The 19,762-nt window shown below is 38.0% G+C and overlaps 1 protein-coding gene across 1 annotated transcript in view; it reads right to left on the bottom strand.

Annotated features, from left to right (window-relative positions):
• WASL (WASP like actin nucleation promoting factor) overlaps positions 1–13,313 on the bottom strand; it is a 67,260-nt gene extending 53,947 nt beyond the window's left edge. The window contains exon 1 of the mRNA XM_081800168.1: positions 12,771–13,313. Coding sequence (XP_081656294.1) covers positions 12,771–12,887 — 117 coding nt within the window. The 5' untranslated portion in view covers positions 12,888–13,313. The remainder of the gene's footprint in view (positions 1–12,770) is intronic.
• Between the last annotated feature and the right edge of the window lie 6,449 nt (positions 13,314–19,762).

Below are 19,762 nucleotides of genomic sequence, written 5' to 3'. Positions count from 1 at the left end.
AAAAAAAAAAAAAAAAAAAAAGATTATTCAGAGTATGTTTAATCAAATAAAGAATTAAAATAACTTCTGCTTTAGAAACTTCTCTGAGTTCTAAAAAATAAGAAAAAGATCATAATCATTAGATGTATCAAACACAGACTTGAAAAATTAAGGATTCATTCAGTATACTTTTAAGTAAACCTAAGAATTCCTACTGGAGGAATTTTCTCCTCCAACTGGAAGTAAGAATTGCATCAAATGTCTCTTCAGAAGCCACACAAACAAGAGAGTGGCGTAAAATATTTAAAGTGCTAAAAGAAAAACCCACAATTCTGTATCCAGCAAAATTATCCTCAAAAGTAGATAAGTACTTTTTAAGACAAACAGAAATTGAATTTGTTCCCACTAGACAAGAAGCCTACATGCAGTATTAAAAATTCTTAAGAGTGAAGCAAATGATAAAAGTCAGAAACCTGAATATACTTGAAAGAAAAGTGTTAGAGAAGGAATAAATAAAGGTTAAATAAAATTTTTTATTTTTATCTAACAGGTAACAGCAACAATGTATTCAGTGATTATGGCTTATAGATCAGTGAAATGAATGAAAGCAATGTTATAAGGGATGACATGGAAGAACTGGGAGTACTCTGTTATAAAGTACTTATATTACCCATGAGGCAACAGTGTTATTTGATACTGGGTTTAGACTGACTGTAAATGTATACTGCATGAGGTAGGAAAACCACTAAAAAAATTTTTTTAAGAAATATAATTGATATGTTGAGAGGAAAGAAAATGGAATCATATAAAATGCTCAATTAAAACCAACCAAAGCTTGGGGCGCCTGGGTAGCTCAGTCAGTTAAGCCCTCGACTCCTGGTTTCAGCTCAGGGCATGATCTGGCAGTCCTAATATCAAGCCCCACGTTGGGCTCTGAGCTGAGCCCAGCGGCTACTTCAGTTTCTCTCTACTTCTCCCTATACCCTTCCCCCCCACTCACATGTGCACATGCTCCCTCTCTAAAATAAATAATAAATAAATAAATAAATAACTTAAAAAGAAACACAAAGCAGAAGAAGAGTGGAAGAGAAAAAAGAAACAAAAAACAAGGGCAACAAAGAGAAAATAACAATATAGTGGATATTAATCCAATTATTATCAGTAATCACTTTAAATGTAAATGCTCTAAATATACTAATTAAAAGACAGTGACTGTGAGAGTGGATTAAAAAATAGAGCCAAGTATATACTGTTAACCAAAAAAACCATTTTAATTATAAAGACACAGATAATTAAAAGCAAAGAGAGAAAAATATACTATGCTAACACTAAATGAAAGAAACCTGGAGTAGCTATATTAATTTTGGGCAAAGCATGCTTCAGGGCAAGGAAAATTATGGGGAATGAAGAGGGATATTACATAATGATAAGGAGACCACTTCTCCAGGAAAATATAACAATACTTAATATGTCTGTATTTAACAACAGAGCATCAAAATACATGAGGCAAAAGCTGATAGAACTGCAAGAAGAAATAGATGAATCCACTATTTAAGCTGGAGACTCCAGTACTATTCAATCCATAATTGACAGATCTAGCAGGCAGAAAATCAGTGAAGACTCAACACTATTCATCAATAAGCTGGATCTAGTTCACATTTATAGAATACTTCATTCAACAGCAAAATACACATTCTTCTCAGGTCCACATGGAATAATCACCAAGAGAGACACAATTCTGGGCCATAAAATGCAACTTAAATTTAAAAGAAGAAAGGGGCGCCTGGGTGGCTCAGTCAGTTAAGCATCTGCCTTTGGCTCAGGCCATGATCCCTGGGTCCTGGGATTGAGCCCCTCGTAGGGCTCCCTGCTCAGCAGGGAGTCTGCTTCTCCCTCCCCCACCCCCGCTCAGGATCTCTCTCAAATTAATAAAATCTTTAAAAAAGTAAAAATTAAAAAATAAAAGAACGGAAATCATGCAAAGTATGTTCTCAGACAACAATATAAAAATCAATAAAAGAAATTTTCAAAATATTTGGAGTTAAACATACTGCTAAATAACAGGGGTTAAAAAGGTCTTGAGAAATTTTTTAAAATTTATTTATTTATTTATTTGAGAGACAGAGCAGAGACAGAGAGCACATGAGTGGTGGGGAGGGCCAGAGGGAGAGGGAGAAGCAGACTCCCCGCTGAGCAGGGAGCCCCCACACGGGGGTTCGATCCCAGGATCCTGGGACCACAACCCGAGTCAAAGGCAGACGCTTAAACAACTGAGCCACCCAGGCGCCCCAGGTCTTGAGAAATTTAAAAAATAATTTGGAATTAAATGAAAATGAAAATAAAACTTACCAAAATTTGTGGCATGAAGCAAAAGCAGTGCTTAGAGAGAAATTTATAGCATTGAATGCATGTAAAAGTGAAAAAAAAAAGGGAAATAGTCAGATCAAACCCTAAGAGCTTTATATGAAGCCTAATTGTATTGGAGGCTTAGAGAGGTAAAAGGGTATTTTAACTTTTGACACTATACAGTGCATTGTGTGTGTGTATATTTTAAACAATAGTGTAAGTAGATATTACTTTTGCACTCTAAAACAACTTTAAATGGCTAATAAATATGATAAGAAAATTATAAAACTACAGAATGAAATAAGAACTAAATAGTAAATAAAAGAGACTTGCTTTCCAATGGGAAGCCACAATATGTCAATTCTTCCTAAATTAATCTACAAATTCAATGCTATTCCAAATCAAAGCAAATATTATCTGGTGAGGGACAGAGGTGGGAGGTAAGTCCTGAAAAAATACAAAGCACAGGCACATAAAAATAGCCAGAAGATACTGAAAAGGAGAGTAATGAGGGACTTAATGATAATCAAACTGTACCATCATTATAAAGCTACATTCATTAAAATTCTGTAACAGGCAAAGAAACAAACAAATGAAATAAATCCAACAGAATGCAGAACTACATGTAAGTAAGTACATCTGGAAATTTAGTAAATAATAAAGGTCGCATTTCAAATAGATGAGAGAAAAAATTGTTCAATAAATGGTACTGGGACAACTAGCCATTTGTAAAAATATAAAGCTGGATTTCTACTATACTCATTTTCCAAAGTCATTTCCAGAAAGATCAAAGATAAGATGTTCACCATAAAAATACTAAGAAAATTGAGTAAATATTTTTGTAATTCTAAGCTAGGACAGTATTAAATAAAAAGTTGATATAATAGGAAGATTATTATATCAAACTGTACAAAACTTTGAATCCCATGCAATGACCAGAAACACCAAGTATACTTCTGTCAAAAGATAAATGATGAACTGCCAAAAAAAATACTGTAATATACAGTAACTATCCCTAAAGAATTCTTCAAATAACTAAGAAAAAAAACAACCCCACAGAAAAAAATGGTCTAAAGACAAGAACAAATAATTCACAGAAGAAATATCAATAACAGACATGAAAAGATATTTAACTTCACTAAAAACTACAAATCAAACAAGATTTTTTTTGACCAGTAAAACTGTCAAAATGGAGGGACGCCTGGGTGGCTCAGTCATTAAGTGTCTGCCTTTGGCTCAGGTCATGATCCCAGGGTTCTGGGATTGAGCCCCGCATCGGGCTCCCTGCTCGGTGGGAAGCCTGCTTCTCCCTCTCCCACTCCCCCTGCTTATGTTACCTCTCTCACTGTGTCTGTCAAATAAATAAGTAAAATCTTAAAAAAAAACCAAAACTGTCAAAATGGAAATGATTTTGCAATCCTAGTGTTGATGAGAATATATGGAGTTTAGAAACTGCTTTGTAGTTGTTGTTGTTTCTAAACAGCAGTATATATTAATTTTTTTTAAAGATTTTATTTATTCATTTGACAGAGAGAGAGAGAGCGAGCACAAGCAGGGGGAGCAGCAGGCAGAGGGAGAGGGAGAAGCAGGCAGCCCGATGTGGGGCTTGATCCCAGAACCCTGAGATCATGACCTGAGCTGAAGGCAGACACTTAACCGACTGAGCCACCCAGGCGCCCCAATACTTTTAATGTTCATGTCCTCTGACTTCATTTCTTAGAATTCATTCCATAGAATTAGTTTAGAAAGGGTACATAAAAATATGTATTTGGATGTTCACTATAGCACTTTTTCTTTTTTTTTTTTTTTTTAAGATCTTATTTATTTGTCAGAGAGAGAGCGCACAAGCAGGGGGAGCAGCAGGCAGAGGGAGAAGCAGGCTCCCCACTGAGCAGGGAGCCTGATGTGGGGCTTGATCCCAGGACCCTAAGATCATGACCTGAGTTGAAGGCAGATGTTTAATTGACTGAGCCACCCGGGTGTCCCTTATAGCACTTTTTCTAAAAGCAAAAACTTGGAAAGTAAAAAAATACCTATTGTTCAGGACTGAATTATGTCTCCTTAAAAGATATATTGAAGTTCTAACACCTGTATCTACGAATGGACCTTACTTTGAAAGAATGGCTTTGCAAACAAAACCACGTTAAAATGAGGTCATTAGGACTGACATTAATCCAATAACTGGTGTCCTTGAAAGAGAAAACACAGACAGGTAGAGAACACCATGTGATTACATAGATAGAGATTAGAGTCATGAATCTCTAAAACAGGGAACATCAAGGATTGCCAGCAATGCCAGAAGCTAGGAGAGAGGCATGGCACAAATTCTCTCAGTGCCTCCAAAAGGAACCAACCCTGCTAACACCTTGATCTGACTGCTAGCCTCCAAAGTGAGCAAGAATAAATTTGCCTTTTAAGCTACCCAGTTTGTGATACTTCATTATGGTAGCCCCAGAAAACTAATATACCTATCAACAGTTACAATAAGTTACAAGAAACTCACGAAACAGAGGATGTAATAATAAGAAGGATGCAACAGATATAAACAAACATGGAAACATATGAAAGATATATTAATATAAGTGAAAAATTGTTTCAGAACAGCATGTATATCATTTTTCAGATAAATTAAAGAGAACATCTTTCTCCCCCTCCAACTCCTCACTGAAATCCACCCTTCTCAAATACCGGCCAAGTCAAATATGGGTTAGACTACTTCCCTCTGTAATCCTGACCCGCACCAACACCTTCGTAGATGGAATTCACTCCCAAGGCCTCAATAATCAACACTCTGCAAAGGATTCCAAAAGCTCTACTCCTACAATTCCTACTATCAGGAGTTTCTGTTGTTATCTGCAATTCGCACAGCCAACTAAATATTGCCAATTTTTTCTTCACAACATTTCTATTATATAGCCTTGGCATAGCAACTAGATTTCATCTATGTGAACTTGGACTGATTGGTAGTGGCTGCCTGTAGGGATATGCTGAGTATTCAGAGACCATATCTGGACATAGTAGGAAAAAATGCTAGGAGTGATAGTGGTGTCTGCCATGTACACAAAGACCATGGGTGCGTGAGCACCCCTCATAACCTTTTTTTGTTCCAGATGCTGCTACAATTCAGGTTCCTTAGCCAGGCCAGGTCAGCTAAGATAATGAATATGAAAATGTTTACTAAACTTTAAACCATTACTGAATTATTTCCATTATGAATGTAATTTCTAGTTTTCCCCATCTCTAGATCCTTCTAGCTTGACACTTTTTGAATCAAAAATCTTTCTGACCCTTTACTACTTAAGGACTAAAGCTCAACCTCTAAGTCTGAAGGTCAAGGTCTTCCAAAATCTGGCCTCAATTTACCCTTCAAACTTATCATTCATTATGTTCTCAAGCAAATATCATTCTCATTTCTAGCCAAGCCAGTCTATTCAATATTTCCTAGTACTCCATGCAAATTTTCTACTCTAAACTTACACATTTCCCTCTACTTGAACTGAGCTGCTTCCTTGTTCCTGACCATTGAAGTCCTCATATTCAAGCCCCACAAGGATGTACCAAATCCCACTGTAATCTATCTTTCCTATTATTTAAATCTTTATTATGTGCTGGCTTGTGAAACACATCTTTTTGTGCATGATTTTTGTCTTCCCCAGCTAAGGTGTAAGGACTAAATCTTCCGTACTCCTTTCACGTATTCCAAGATACTGAGAGGATGTTATGTTCTCAGTAAGTCCTCAGTACTTGATCATGATGACATTTCATTAATAAAAACATAGGAAATCATCTGGGTTTCTAACTAGCTTTATGCATTACATACAAATCAATCAGCACCTTTACTATAATGAAAACTTCTTAGGCATTTAAGGATCCTCTAATATTTTATGGCAACAAAAATATTCATCATAGTAGAGGGACAATTTCACTTAAAATTTTTTATTTTGGAACCAAAGACATGATAAATAAACAACTGCACCTCTATCTTAATAATTAAAAATACTAAATAGTTTTAGCTTCTCCAAATCTAATATAAAATTTAACTTTAAAATGAAACTTGAAAAATATTTCATTGTCCAAAGGTTACTATATATTTGGCTTATGATAATTTTGACCTCCTCATATCATTTTTAACAGCATTTTATATTCCTAGGTATCTTTCATATTTCCCTTTTGTTTGAATTTATCTGGTGTTTAATGAGCACCCCTTTACAAAGACAGATTTCTACAGTAATCTTCAAAACAAGTTAAAAATAAGTTTAAAAAATCACTATGGCGGGGCACCTGGGCAGCTCAGTCATTAAGCGTCTGCCTTCGGCTCAGGTGATGGTCCCAGGGTCCTGGGATGGAGCCCCGCATTGGGCTCCCTGCTCGGCAGGAGGCCTGCTTCTCCCTCTCCCACTCCCCCTGCTTGTGTTCCCTCCCTCTCTGTGTCTCTCTGTGAAATAAATAAATAAATAAAATCTTTAAAAAAATAAAATAAAAATAGCTAAACTTTTGTTATTAAAAAAAAAATCACTATGGCAGAGGAACCAAGGGGCCAAGGAAACTGAGAAACCAAGAAAACTAACAGAAATCCATAGTAATTGAACTATGAAGTTACTACAAATCTTTCATTTGATTCCATCTTCTAAAGGGGGCTTTCCTAGATTTGCCTCTTCAATATTACTCTAAACCCAATTATTTGGTCTGTTTAAAAAAGGGTCACAATTCCTCTATAACACATTAACTCCAAAGTGAAACTAATGTTGTCTAATTAATTTCATTCTCCTATATTGATATTATAGTCATTAATCCTCCACTACTAAGAATACACATATAGATACAATAGATATGATATGATAAATAAAAACAGGATATATTTCTGTTACATATATTTATGAATAAAGTTAAATACACCAAACATCTTCTAGTTACTAAATAATACATAACCACTTAAAAGTACTAGATTGCTCAGTCATACACCAATAAGAGTTACATTTACAGTTAACGATATATATGACTATGAAGTTGTTTTGCTTCCAAAATCTTTACAGTGAAAGTGACCTCTGTATTAATGCTGGGTTCTATAAACTCTTAGACAGATTAACTTTTCAATTAATTACCTATATCTGCTCTTTTATACCTCAACTTTGAATCAGTCTCTAAAATGACCAAGTCAGTTCACTATAACTGTTGAATCTAACACTTAAACAAAAACTTTTTAAAAATCTTCTTTACCTTCTTTCACATGCTTCTCCAAATAGCCAGAACACTTCAGAAGTGGCAGGTACTCCAAGTGCTATACCTACATTATAGCATTATTCTCTGAAATCCTTGAGTAAGCCCATTTTACAAATCTAGACATTAAGGCTCATATTGGCTAAGAAATTTGCCTATAAGCTAAGAATAACAAGAAATAGGATTTATAACCCAAATCTGCTAGATTCTTCTAAATCTCCTCCTATACTTATAGTTTATCCCATATGAAACACACTTTTACTCACCTTTTTCCTCTATACTAGACGAGGTTGCCTTCTCTGCTTTGTATATTCCAAATCCCATAAATATTAACCTTTTTTCTCTTTCCATACTCAAGGTGAAATACATTCTCAGCCCTAACTTCCCACCAGTGCTGCCTTAATTCAGGCCCTAATCAAAACAATGATCCATCTAGGGACCTCTTCCTGTAAACCTATCTAAGAATTTAGAACAGAAACAAAGTAACTGTTGGACAGCTACTGTTACCACCTGTATTCAGCATCTGACTTAAATCATTTTGTTCTAATAAAGGAAGACTTAAGTCCAAATACAAACTGCATCAGAAACTGAAGATTTTAACAACCTGACTGAGCAATGAGAAATGCTAAATGAACTCCTAAGGAATAAAAGAGTTAGCAAATTATAATTAATAAGTATTCAGTGATCTGTATGCTAGATGTTATAAAAATTATAGAAAATTACATAGACATAAGGTCTAATCTCCCAGAATTATATATAGGGTGAGAAAACAAACCAAAAAACTAACAAAGGAATGTAAGCAAGTTAAGACAAGTACTGAGGAATCAAAAGAAATGAAGATGGTTAATAAAAATGGCTTCTTAAGCACCACTAACTCTTGAAACAAACCAGGTGAGCATGGCAGAAACAAGTAGCAGTCAACATTACTAACCTCAACCCATTTGGACCAAAGATGGTTATAGAGAGCTAGTATGAGATTTTATTTTTCCCAATCCTTATTTCTTTTTCAGGACTATATATATTAAACTTCACTTGGGAAGACAGCATATACTCTGTAGAAAGTAAGTTAAATCACGGTACAACAGAACTACAAAATAAGACCTGATAATCTTTTTTTAAAAGATTTTTATTTATTTATTGGAGAGAGAGAAAGAGACAGAGATAGCGAGAGAGCACAAATGGGGAGGAGAGGGAAAAGCAGGTCCCCTGCTGAGGAGGGAGCCTGAGACAGGGCTCCATCCCAGGACCTGAGCAGAAGGCAGATGCTTAACCGACTGAGCCACCCAGGCACCCCGAGACCCGATAATCTTGTTTTTTAACTCTTAATTATTCTAAGAAAATACTACCAGCTAATGAATTGCATCAGAACTATTTCTTTTAAGCACGTAACATATACTGATTTATTATATATAACTTTAAGTGAAACCTCATCTTTCACAAAATCTGTTTTTTTTTTTTTAAAGATTTTATTTATTTATTTGAGAGAGAATGAGAGAGAGCACATGAGAGGGGGGAGGGTCAGAGGGAGAAGCAGACTCCCCGCCGAGCAGGGAGCCCGATGTGGGACTTGATCCAGGGACTCCAGGATCATGACCTGAGCCGAAGGCAGTCACTCAACCAACCGAGCCACCCAGGTGCCCCAAAATCTGTTTTTTAAAACTGTGGCAAAATAGATTTAAGATGCACCTCTTCCATGAAACCAATCACCAACCTGTAGTCTAATATAAGGCACATTTCCATTTAGTAAAGTATGCAGGTTTCTGCATACTTTTTCTGCTGGTGGTTATACCTGTCTTTAACCTAATTCTCTTCCCTCACCCACTAAATCTAAAGGGGATGAAATCCTACTAAAGACTTTTTAATTGTTCTGGAATTTCCACCAGCAGTGCCTTAATTTAGGCCCTCATCATATCTTATGTGCACTACTCTTAAACACCTACCTGATCTCCTTTGTCTCCATTCTTACAATCCTCAATCCACCTTCTACAGTGCCTTCACCTTTCTCCCCAACTTTCTAAAAGTCATACCTGATCTTGTGCACTAACTAGTGCAATACTTCCTCAACTGTATCCCTCTCTTACATCTGTGAAATACACACTGATATCTTAACAGGTTAGAGCCTGTACTAAAACAAACAAACAAACAAAAAAAAACAAGACAAAACAGAACCCCCCAAAATCCCTTTGTTTTAATTTAACCTTAACTCACAAAATATACACCCAAGATTGAAGGGAAACATATAAACATTTCAAATATGTTTCAAGATTACCCTATCAGAAAACAGTAAACTTCATAAGCTTGCTAAAAATAGAAATGCCCAAGTTCCCCCTCAGACCCACTGAATATTATCTAGGAATTCGGGTTAGCAATATTTGTAATCTCCACAATGTTTCTAATGCATACCTAAATTTGAGAACCCAAACAGAAAACCCTCCTTGCTCCATAACAAACTACTAGTAGGCCCCCACCTTTCCAAACTGTTTCGTTCCTCTCATCAACCTGGGAGCATACTAATCTTAAATATTCAGGTATCACCCATCCTAAAATATTTTAACACATCCTCTTTTAATCTCCTAAACTTTTGCAAAAATAATAATATCTATATATTTACATATGGTCCTTCTAATCCACAAAATCATCCCACAAGACAGCATCCCTATTTAGAAATAAGAAAACCCATTCTACCACAGGAAGTTAAAAAAAATAGAAAACAAGAACAAAACTTGTCCTAAGTGACCAAATAAGTTTGAACTCTGGTGTGCTGACTACAAAGCCAAGACATTTTCCATTGTGAAATGCAGCATCTTACACATCACTCTGAAGTACTGACTTACTCATCAGTTTATTTGTTTCCCTTTTGAGACATAGTAAAGCTCCTTGAGGGTAGGCATCAACCCTGATTTTGACCTCAACATTTACTTACTCCATATATATGTTGAGTCAAAGAAGGAATGCAGTTCCTCCAGAACTGGGACTGTAAGTACTTCTGTTTCATTCCTTGAACTCTTAGGTAGGGCTCTGAATACACTTCTTCCCTAACAAATTTGGTCTTGTAAATGTTATTGCTGATTTTTTTAATGAGATAATGTATTTCACTGTTATTTTAAACTACAAAAAGCTGCATAGTCAGCAAAGAAGAAAAAAGGATTGTTCAAAAAAATTAACTCTCAAGTAACTGGAGACTTCAAATATTAAGGTTAACCTTCACAATAATTTCAAACTGTTTAAGAATGTGGTTTTAAATGACATATTCAAAAGATAAAGGTGATTAATAACAGATGACATAAAGATATAGAGCATTGAATACTGATGGCTTATTCAGCAATCCACTTATGCTAACCAGAAAGCAAGGCTATCTTTCTCAATCACAGTATTCTTTCACATCTTTCATTTTTTTGAAACCAGTAAACATTACAGGTAAGCATAGAGAAATTAGTCAGTGTACTCGTGTTTAAATGTAATGTCCTTCCTCCCTAAAGTTAATGTGTCTGGTATGTAAAACATAATACAACTACTTCCTTTCTGACATAGACTACATAGCAAATGAAAATAAACCAGTGAAATTTTAATTTTTTTTTCATTTGCAGATAATGTTAACATTTAAAGAGCTGGAGATTTTCCTAAATTGAAAACATGCAAAAATTAGTGCTGCTTTAAGAATCTTGCACTCTAATTACATCAAAAAGAAGTGATTATTCCTTTTGCACCACTTTTTGAAATAAATCAATAACAAGTAATAAAAAAACCCTTCTAAAACAACATAATGTAGTGAAAGTACAACAGACTAGGCATCAGGAGTCCTGGTTTTCTAGTTCTGGTTACATCACTAAATTGCTGTGTGACTTAGGGTTCACTGCTCAGTTTTCTCGTTTGTTTAAAAGCGGTGGGGGTGGGGAGGGGACTTGATTATCTTTAAAGTTGTTTCCCAAAATATTGGTTTTAAGCCAGTCCTCCTATTTCATTCTTCTAATCAGTAAAATATGAAACACATCTGAATTAAATGCAATGATTCAATCTCCAAGAGGATACAAAAGGTTGACTCCTATAAAGTTAACAATTAACCCACAGGGTAACTTTCCGGAAATTGTCTAATCCTAACTTCTTAAACAAGCAGATGTAGCCTAGTTTGACATATTTAACACTACTAAGAAAAGCTGTAAAATGGTACTGCTCTGTTGACATTTCAGTAGGGGTTTCCTGGGTTCCCGTGACACATACTGTGCAGGTGCTACCACGTAAGGAGGGGAGAAAGAGACCCAAACAGCGTTTCAACAAACTCAACCACAGTTCAACCCAGCTACCGCAGTAAGATGCAGCCTGACAAGGCCTACACCACAGAGCAGAACCTCCCCACCCCCAGAAGTGCCAGCAGCCAATGTAATGAATGCTTCCGTCAACAACACACATTCCCCTTCCCACAGCAAACTGCCTGCTCCCAACCGGCCATCTGGGGTTGGAACAGGCCGCACAGCACCAACCTAAGAATCACTCTCAGGCCCCCAAAGGCCAAGACCTACTAGAGATTGCGGTTCCCCTGCGCATGGTTGTGGGGAGAGCAGCACCTCCTCCCACCAATGAAAAAAAAAAAAAAATCAGTGGGGAGGAGAGCAGAAACCAGGCCTGGGCGAGATTGCTGGAGAAATAAACGCTGTTTCTCTGCAATGGGGAGCAGTAACATTTCCTGCCCTCATCCTGAACCGATACACTCGACTTCATTCCCTCCTGGGATCCTAAAGGGGGATCAAAAACCCCATTCTGGTCCTCTTCATTCATATCTCGGCTTCATTCCCCGACCTATCCACTCCTGAAACCTCTGCCATTGTCAAAGAAGGTACCCCCGGATCAAGCAGCAGGAGGTGAAGCGAGGGCCAGTACAGAGGCCCGGTTTTTAAGATCGAGCAGCTCGTGCAAGAATAAAATCCCCTTGTGGTCTGAGAGCAAAGTTTGAACCAGCAGCAAGGGCGCAGACACGGGCCCGGCCAGGCAGGGTTCCAGGACAGGGCTGCGGAGGTGACACTTCCCTGCTCACGGGCAGCTTCGGGAGGCGGTGTCCACCCGCCCCGGCCCGCACTGCCCATACCCAGGGAGCCGGGCTGGCTGGAGGCCCGGCCGGCAGCCGGACCCTCCCCGCGCCGCTCCCGCCTTCTTCCCCCCTCCCACTTCCCGGCCCTCAAGCCCGACCCCGTGAGGTAACGTCGGGGACGGCGACGCGGGTCTCGGCCACTGACCACACATTTCTTGCCGAGGAAGGTGAAGAGAGACTCATTCTCCTGCGGGGTGAGCAGCAAGGACCCCACATTGGTGACCCTCCGCGGTGGCGGCGGCTGCTGCTGGCCGGAGCTCATGGTTTCGCCGGCGGAGTTGCGAGTCCAGGGCCGTCTCCCGCGAGTAGGCGAGCGCTCTTTCCCCTCTCGGTGACAGGGGAGGGGTGGGAGGAGGGGAATCAGAGGCGCAGCATCTCGCAGCTCCTCGGGCGCGGGGAGGAGGAGGCCACGGGAAGGAGGAGCCAACGACGGGCCGCGCAGAGAAAGGGAAGCTCCCTGCTCCCGCCCGGCTAGGCTCTGGCCGGATGGTAGTTGTCCTCGTACTCCGGCGACTGCGCTAAACTCCCGACTCCTCCTCCAACCCTCCTTCGGCGGCGGCGGCGGCGGCGGCGGCGGTGGCGGCCGCACAATCCAACATGGCAGCGGGGGCGGACGAGACCACAGGACGCAGGACGCGGGGGAGCGCGCCGGAAACGCGCTGCTGCGGGCCGGGCCCCGGAGGAGCCCCCCCAACCCCACGCCGCGGCCGGCCTCGCCGCGCCGGCCCGAGGCCCCGCCCCCTTCCGGCCGGGAGCGGGCTGCGAGGTGGGACGCGGGGCGGTGATCACGCGTGCGGGCCCCGGCCTCTAGCCTCGTTTCTGCGGTGTTTGGGCCCGGCGGCAGCCGCCTGCACAAAACCGGAGCCGCCCGCCCCTGTTGTGCGGACGCACACCTTTGCGAAGCGTCAGTGAAGACCCAGGTCTCCCCTCCCCACAATAGCTCTTATTTCTGGGGCACGGAAGCAGGACGTTCACATTGCAGGTCAAAAAGATCTGGGATCTGGAAACGGAAAACTGTAAAGAAGTGACGCGCTCCGCTGTGCTCTTCGCCGGTTTCGGTCAGAGCCGCAGGTGCCTGGGGTTTCTCAAACTTTGTCCAAACTTCAACAGTGGGAGTGGAGGAACAAACAGGCCTCTCCCAGTATTGTGAAAGAGAGATTTTGCTGATGGATGTTAACAAAAACCAAACGCACTTAAAAAAAATTTCTACTGCTCGCCTGGAGTGTTGCGAGGGATAAATGTATTTGGAACATTTAAATTCAAGCTCTTTTCTTTGACGTGCCCTGAACACATTTTTCCCCATCTTGTGGCTTGGAAAATAAACTCCCCCTTCCCATTTTTTCTTTCTCTCAAACCCCAAAGACCCTGTTTTCTTTTTATCCGGAACGAATGCGCCCATTCGGGGGTGTCACACAGGAAAATACGTACTCTGATTTACTCCTTAGAAGTAAATCTCAAAAATTTTTGTTAAAATTTGTATGCCTCAGAATATTTAAAGTTACTTAGGATAATGCCCTTTGTTCAGTAAATTAAATACTAAAATATTGTTAAACGAAGTTTTGCACTTATCAAAATGTAAAGAATAACCTCCGCAGCAATAAGTATCTGACTTCTCCATTTTAAACATCATTTATTGTATAATCTTCGCCATTATGTTTGCTAATTATTCAATTTCAATAAACAAAGAAGTTGCCATATATTAAACTTGACGTCCATGTTACGCCAGATAAAATTGGGTAAAACTATTTGATTTTAACATCTCTGATAGTTTCCAATACAAGTCTCCTATGTTCTAAAGAAATTGGTAAGCCATTATCAATGAACTTTGAAAATATTATAAAAATCCAAAATTAAAGGTGCCCTTATGAAACTAGCTAAGCAGGAATAAATCTAGAAAGGAAAATGAGATATGTAGTCCTGGGAGTCCTCTTATAAAATATGGATATCTCAAAATTAAACTTGATTAGTAATGTTGTGGGGAAAGGGATTCAAGAAAAGCAAGCTGACTTTTTATAAAATAATTAGGTTTAGAAAGGCAGTAGAAATGTAAACCTGGAGTTGCCTCTGAATTAGGAAGCTAACAGACACTAAATCAGTTTGTCTCTTACATCAAAAGTGAGGTTCCTTGAAAACCACAGTGACAGCAGAAAGCAGTACAAATTCTTGAGAAATAATGGAAATCAGAGTCCTAATAATTGTCAAACCTGTGAACCACAGTGATAAGAAATACACACTTTAGATAGGCCTGCGTGGAGTTCTTGTTATGCCATGTGTATATGTATATAACCTTATGGACCTTGGACAAGTTGCCTCTCTGAGTCTGTTTCCTCATCTGTAAAATGAAAATAATTTCTATTTATTAAAGGTGTAGTATAGAGATAATTAAACCTAAAGTTGTAAAATTTACCAAGAAAGCATATGTGAAATACCTGATACATAGTGGTTACTCAAATATTACTTGTTCACCGTTGACCATCTTTGTCTATGGTCTCCTTGTCTTCCCTTTGCCTAAGGTCAGCTTCCCTTCCCTTAGCTAAGGATCAAAAGTTGAGTTGAAATGTGTATTTTTACCTTTGTGCTATCTGTGATATTTCAAAAACTTTCTCGCATTTAGAACTCTATGTACTTCTCCAAATATATAGTGGTGAATTTGGGGCATAATTTCTTTTTTAGCAGAATTTCTACTAAGGCTATATATTATGCCACATGGACTATATATGTCCCACTATGCCAAAATTACAAACCTTTTAAAAGCTATAAATCTAGAGACAGAATCATATTTGTTTCTAATATCTTTTTAATATTAAATAATATTTTATAATATATTTTCTAATATTAATTTTATTTGTATGAAAGGCAGCAATTTTTATGCTAGAAGGCCAGCTTTTAAAAGCTTATAGACCACCCAACTATTTTGAAGATGGGAGAGAGAGACGTGGAAGAGGACTAAGGGGAAAAAGCAGGCAGCATGGAAAGCTAGTTGAAGGGACATCAGCTATGAGTTAACTACTGGGTTCTAATCATTTCACGACCTCTTGTTAGCCTAGACTATGTATTGTTTTAATTGCTTTTTTCTTTCAGGAAATATTAAATGTCTTATCTATTTCTAGGTGCAATTTTCTATTTGCCCCTGTTCTTTTTTGTTTAGAAATGATGATGGAAAATTATAACCACCATAGGCTTTTTTTTTCTCAAGCCCAAATCATTTCTTTAACTTTGGCTCGAGATTTGAAATATGGTTATTTTGTCCAGAAAATTGCAATCTAAGTTCTTATTTTCTACCCCTTCTTTGTTATTTTTGCTTTTCTTTGGCCTTTTTCCAACTCCCTATTCATAAAATATGGAAAATGTTACCATGAACGTTACATTGGAAATATGACTTCCTTACTCTTACGAGCATGTGAACAAGCAATATTTGGGGTTTTCCCTTCTTAGGGTGCACACAAGGATTTTATTTTTCCATGTTCATCCTGAGACCAAGCAGTAGCAGCTTGATTTGTTTCAAAGTTTTAGTAAGTCTCTTCTTTTATTCTCGATAGTGTATCCTCTGTTTGGCAGAACACAAGACATCTTTCTCTCTGTTTTCTTTGGCAAGTTACTTTCTTATCTCAAATTCTTTTTACCCAGTTTGAGAGATTGGATTTGGTCCAGGAAATAAGAAGGATTCTATTTCCTTTCTACTAAGTATCTTGAAGTTTATAAGCCAGGTTAAGAAGACTGTAAGGATTTTATCTTCATATGGGTATAAAATGCATATGCTGTATTAAAATGTCTGAATATAAGAATAAGGCAATTCTTAAACTTAATTTCTTCCATTTGACTTTCCTTGACTCAGAATGTATTCTAACTACTTTTATTTTCTTCTTTCTTCACTATGATTCTTTAAGGTAAAGTCCTCACCTTAACAGAAAACATTAGGGTAGCTTATTTATGGAAATGAGGGCATAATTTCAGATGGATTACCTGCCATTATCGTTATACTTTGCAAATTTCTCCTTTGTTAATCCACTTTTCTTCTTCACAAATATAATTGTTTATAATCTATTATAAGTCCTTTGAAACACCCTGTTCTCCTTGCTAATGTTAATAATTCAAACTGTAGTGACACCTATCATTGTAGAGGAATGTGGAGGTAGCTGCATGTGGTATCAGTTGCATTCAGCAGCCATTGTAGCTTAATTACCAGTACTGACTAGCTGCTTTACTTGGCAGAACTGAGTTCTAGAACAACAGCGAACCTGGATACTGCAGGGGTGACGAATGTGACTTCTACCATGCAACCTCCAAGTGCCTTGGGTTTAAAATGTGCACATTGTAAAATGTCTCTGTGCATGTTTATGTAAATGTTGCCTATAGCAATGTTTGAGAGAATTTGTCCTAGTATTTTCTCTCATTAAATACTGAATGTTTTGTTTTTCATCAACTAAAATCTTAAAGAGCTAGCAAACTATTTTCCCTTCCCTCTTCCTTTTATTTTTATTTTTTATTTTTTTAGAGAGGGGGAGGGGCAGAGGGAAAGAGAATCGTAAGCAGGCTCCACAGCCAGCTCACAGCGCGCAACACGGGGTTCAATCTCACAACCCTGAGATCATCACCTGAGTCAAAAATCAAGAGTCAGACGCTAGCCAACTGAGCCGCCCAGGTGCCCTTTCCTCTTCCTTTTAAATTTATTTTGAGTATAAGCCTCTCTGGGGCTTACTTTTTAAGAAATAGCTTATTTACAATTCGTTCTAATTTCTTATTGATGTTAGTAGAAAATTGAATTCTTATCCACGCTACGAATTACAGTGATAGTCACTACCTCTATATGGCATAATCTCCAGATACCTAATACATATCTTTATTGAAGAAATTATTTAAACAGCTAAGTACGTTATAGTTCCCAGGGTGCTGCTTACTGTTTTTTTCTGCTGTTGCTCTTTAATGTTAATGAATATTCAACGGCTCTCAGTTTAATTATTTCAGATGAGAGGGGGAGAAACATTGGCTCCTTTATTATAATGTGTTTGATGTCAGTCTACCTTGATTGAATTGGTAGGCATCTTGGATACTTGTGATGATTTGAAGATGCCATGTATCCCCATTACCTCACTAAAAGTATCAGGGTGAAGGATATGGTCTTCTCTATCATCCAGTGTGTTGTTGTTGTTATACTGATCAGGTTTATTTGATTTTCTATTTCAATAATTTTTGTGTTTTTATTGCTCTTTTCTACTTCAGGCTTAGTAATTCGTAGTTCTTTTCCCATTTCAGAGTTGAAATCAAGGCTTTTTATTTTTTTATTGAGATATAAGTGACATGTAACATTAAATTACTTTCAGGTATACAACATAATGATTTGGTATTTCAATATATTCCAAAATGCACTTTCTAAAATCAATCTTTAGCTTTATAAAAGTGATACATGCACAAATTAAAAAAACAAACAAACAATACTACAAAGTTTATAACAACAAAAAACAGAATCTTCATGCTTCCTTCTCTACCCTCATTTACTTTCCCCAGAGACATCTACTTTGTTTCTTCTTGTTTTTACATATGTATTTATAAATAAGAGGTTAAACTATTATGTACTGATTGATCAATTTAAAGTATTATCTATTAACTTTCTATTATAAATGGTGAGGATTTATCTCTTAAACTACCACTCCTGCTTTTCTCTCTCTTCCCACAGAGTTACAGCACAATTTGTGTTTAAGTCATTATCCCACAGAACGATGTGTGTTAGTCTCTAACAAGTCAAGTATTGCACTATGATTATATTTACATTCTTGTACTACTTTAACTTTGTTGGTTTTTTTTTTCACCTCAATGATTTCCTCAAATTTTCTTTTATTTAATTTTTTCATTTCTTCCATATTCTTTAACAGCTATAAAATCCCTCCCCATACTATTTTCCAGGTAATCACATGTATCAGGAATCTATTAGATGTACTTATGTTGTTTGTTAGTTTGTTTTTAATCAGAGACCTCTCTCCCTGAACCCTCCCCCATCCTATGTTAATCTAGTCTATGGCTATCTTGACTACATGGCTGTTATCTGGGATTTCCCCTCAACCCTTTTATGTCTTGGGCCCTCTGTTTCTGGATCCTATGTTATCTACATTGGTTTATTTCCTCATTTTGGTAGTGTATATCCATTAGTGACTTCCTGAGGAAAAAAAAATTGTAGAAAGTAAAATTTTTGACACCTTGCATATCAGATAATGTCTTATTCTAACCTCACCCTTGGCTGATAGTTTAACAGGATATAGATTTCAGACTGAAAATCAGTTTTCTTCAAAATTTGAAGGCGTTATTCCATTGATTTCTAATTTTCAATGTTGCTGTTGAAATATGGTGATGTTATTCTGATTCTGATCCTTTGTGTGACTTTTTATTCTCTCTATAAGCTCTTAGGATCTTTGCTCATGGAATTCTGAAATTTGATGATATATCATAGTGGCATCTTTTATATATATACAGTCATTGTACTGGATATTCCAAAGGCCTTTTCTATCTGAAAACTCATGTTCTTTGGTACTAGAAATTTTTCTTAGGTTACTTTCTCATCATTTTCTCCACTCAGTTTTTCTCTTCTCTTTCCAGAATGCCTGTTGGTCAAACGTTAAACCTCCTGATGTATTCTTTTTTTTTTTTTTTTAAGATTTTATTTATTCATTTGACAGAGAGAGACGCAGCGAGAGAGGGAACACAAGCGGGGGAGTGGCAGAGGGAGAAGCAGGCTTCCTGCGGAGCAGGGAGCCTCATGCGGGGCTTGATCCCAGGACCCTGAGATCATGACCTGAGCCGAAGGCAGACGCTTAACAACTGAGCCACCCAGGTGCCCTCTCCTGATGTATTCTTTACACAACTAGGAACTACACATAAGTTTCACTCTTTGGGATTGCTCCAGTGAACTCTCACCCATCATCATCTCTGAACACAGATGCCATAAATCCCCTGCTAATATTGGGAACAAGAAACTAGAATCTAAAAGCTGTATATTTCTTTTCTTTCTTTCTTTTTTTAAAGCGTATGTTTCTGCTACCACCTTTGCCAGAATGTATTCCTTTGCCACCCACTACTTTGTGCTTTGAAATCACAGTTGCCCATGGGTTTGTCTGTTTAGAGAAAAGTCACATACCTGTGCCCTAG

The sequence above is a fragment of the Leptonychotes weddellii genome, chromosome 12 (genome assembly GCF_054177405.1).
Source record: "Leptonychotes weddellii isolate Sample4059 chromosome 12, ASM5417740v2, whole genome shotgun sequence".
Taxonomy (NCBI): Eukaryota; Metazoa; Chordata; class Mammalia; order Carnivora; family Phocidae; genus Leptonychotes; species Leptonychotes weddellii.
This window is presented reverse-complemented; position numbering and strand designations above follow the sequence as displayed.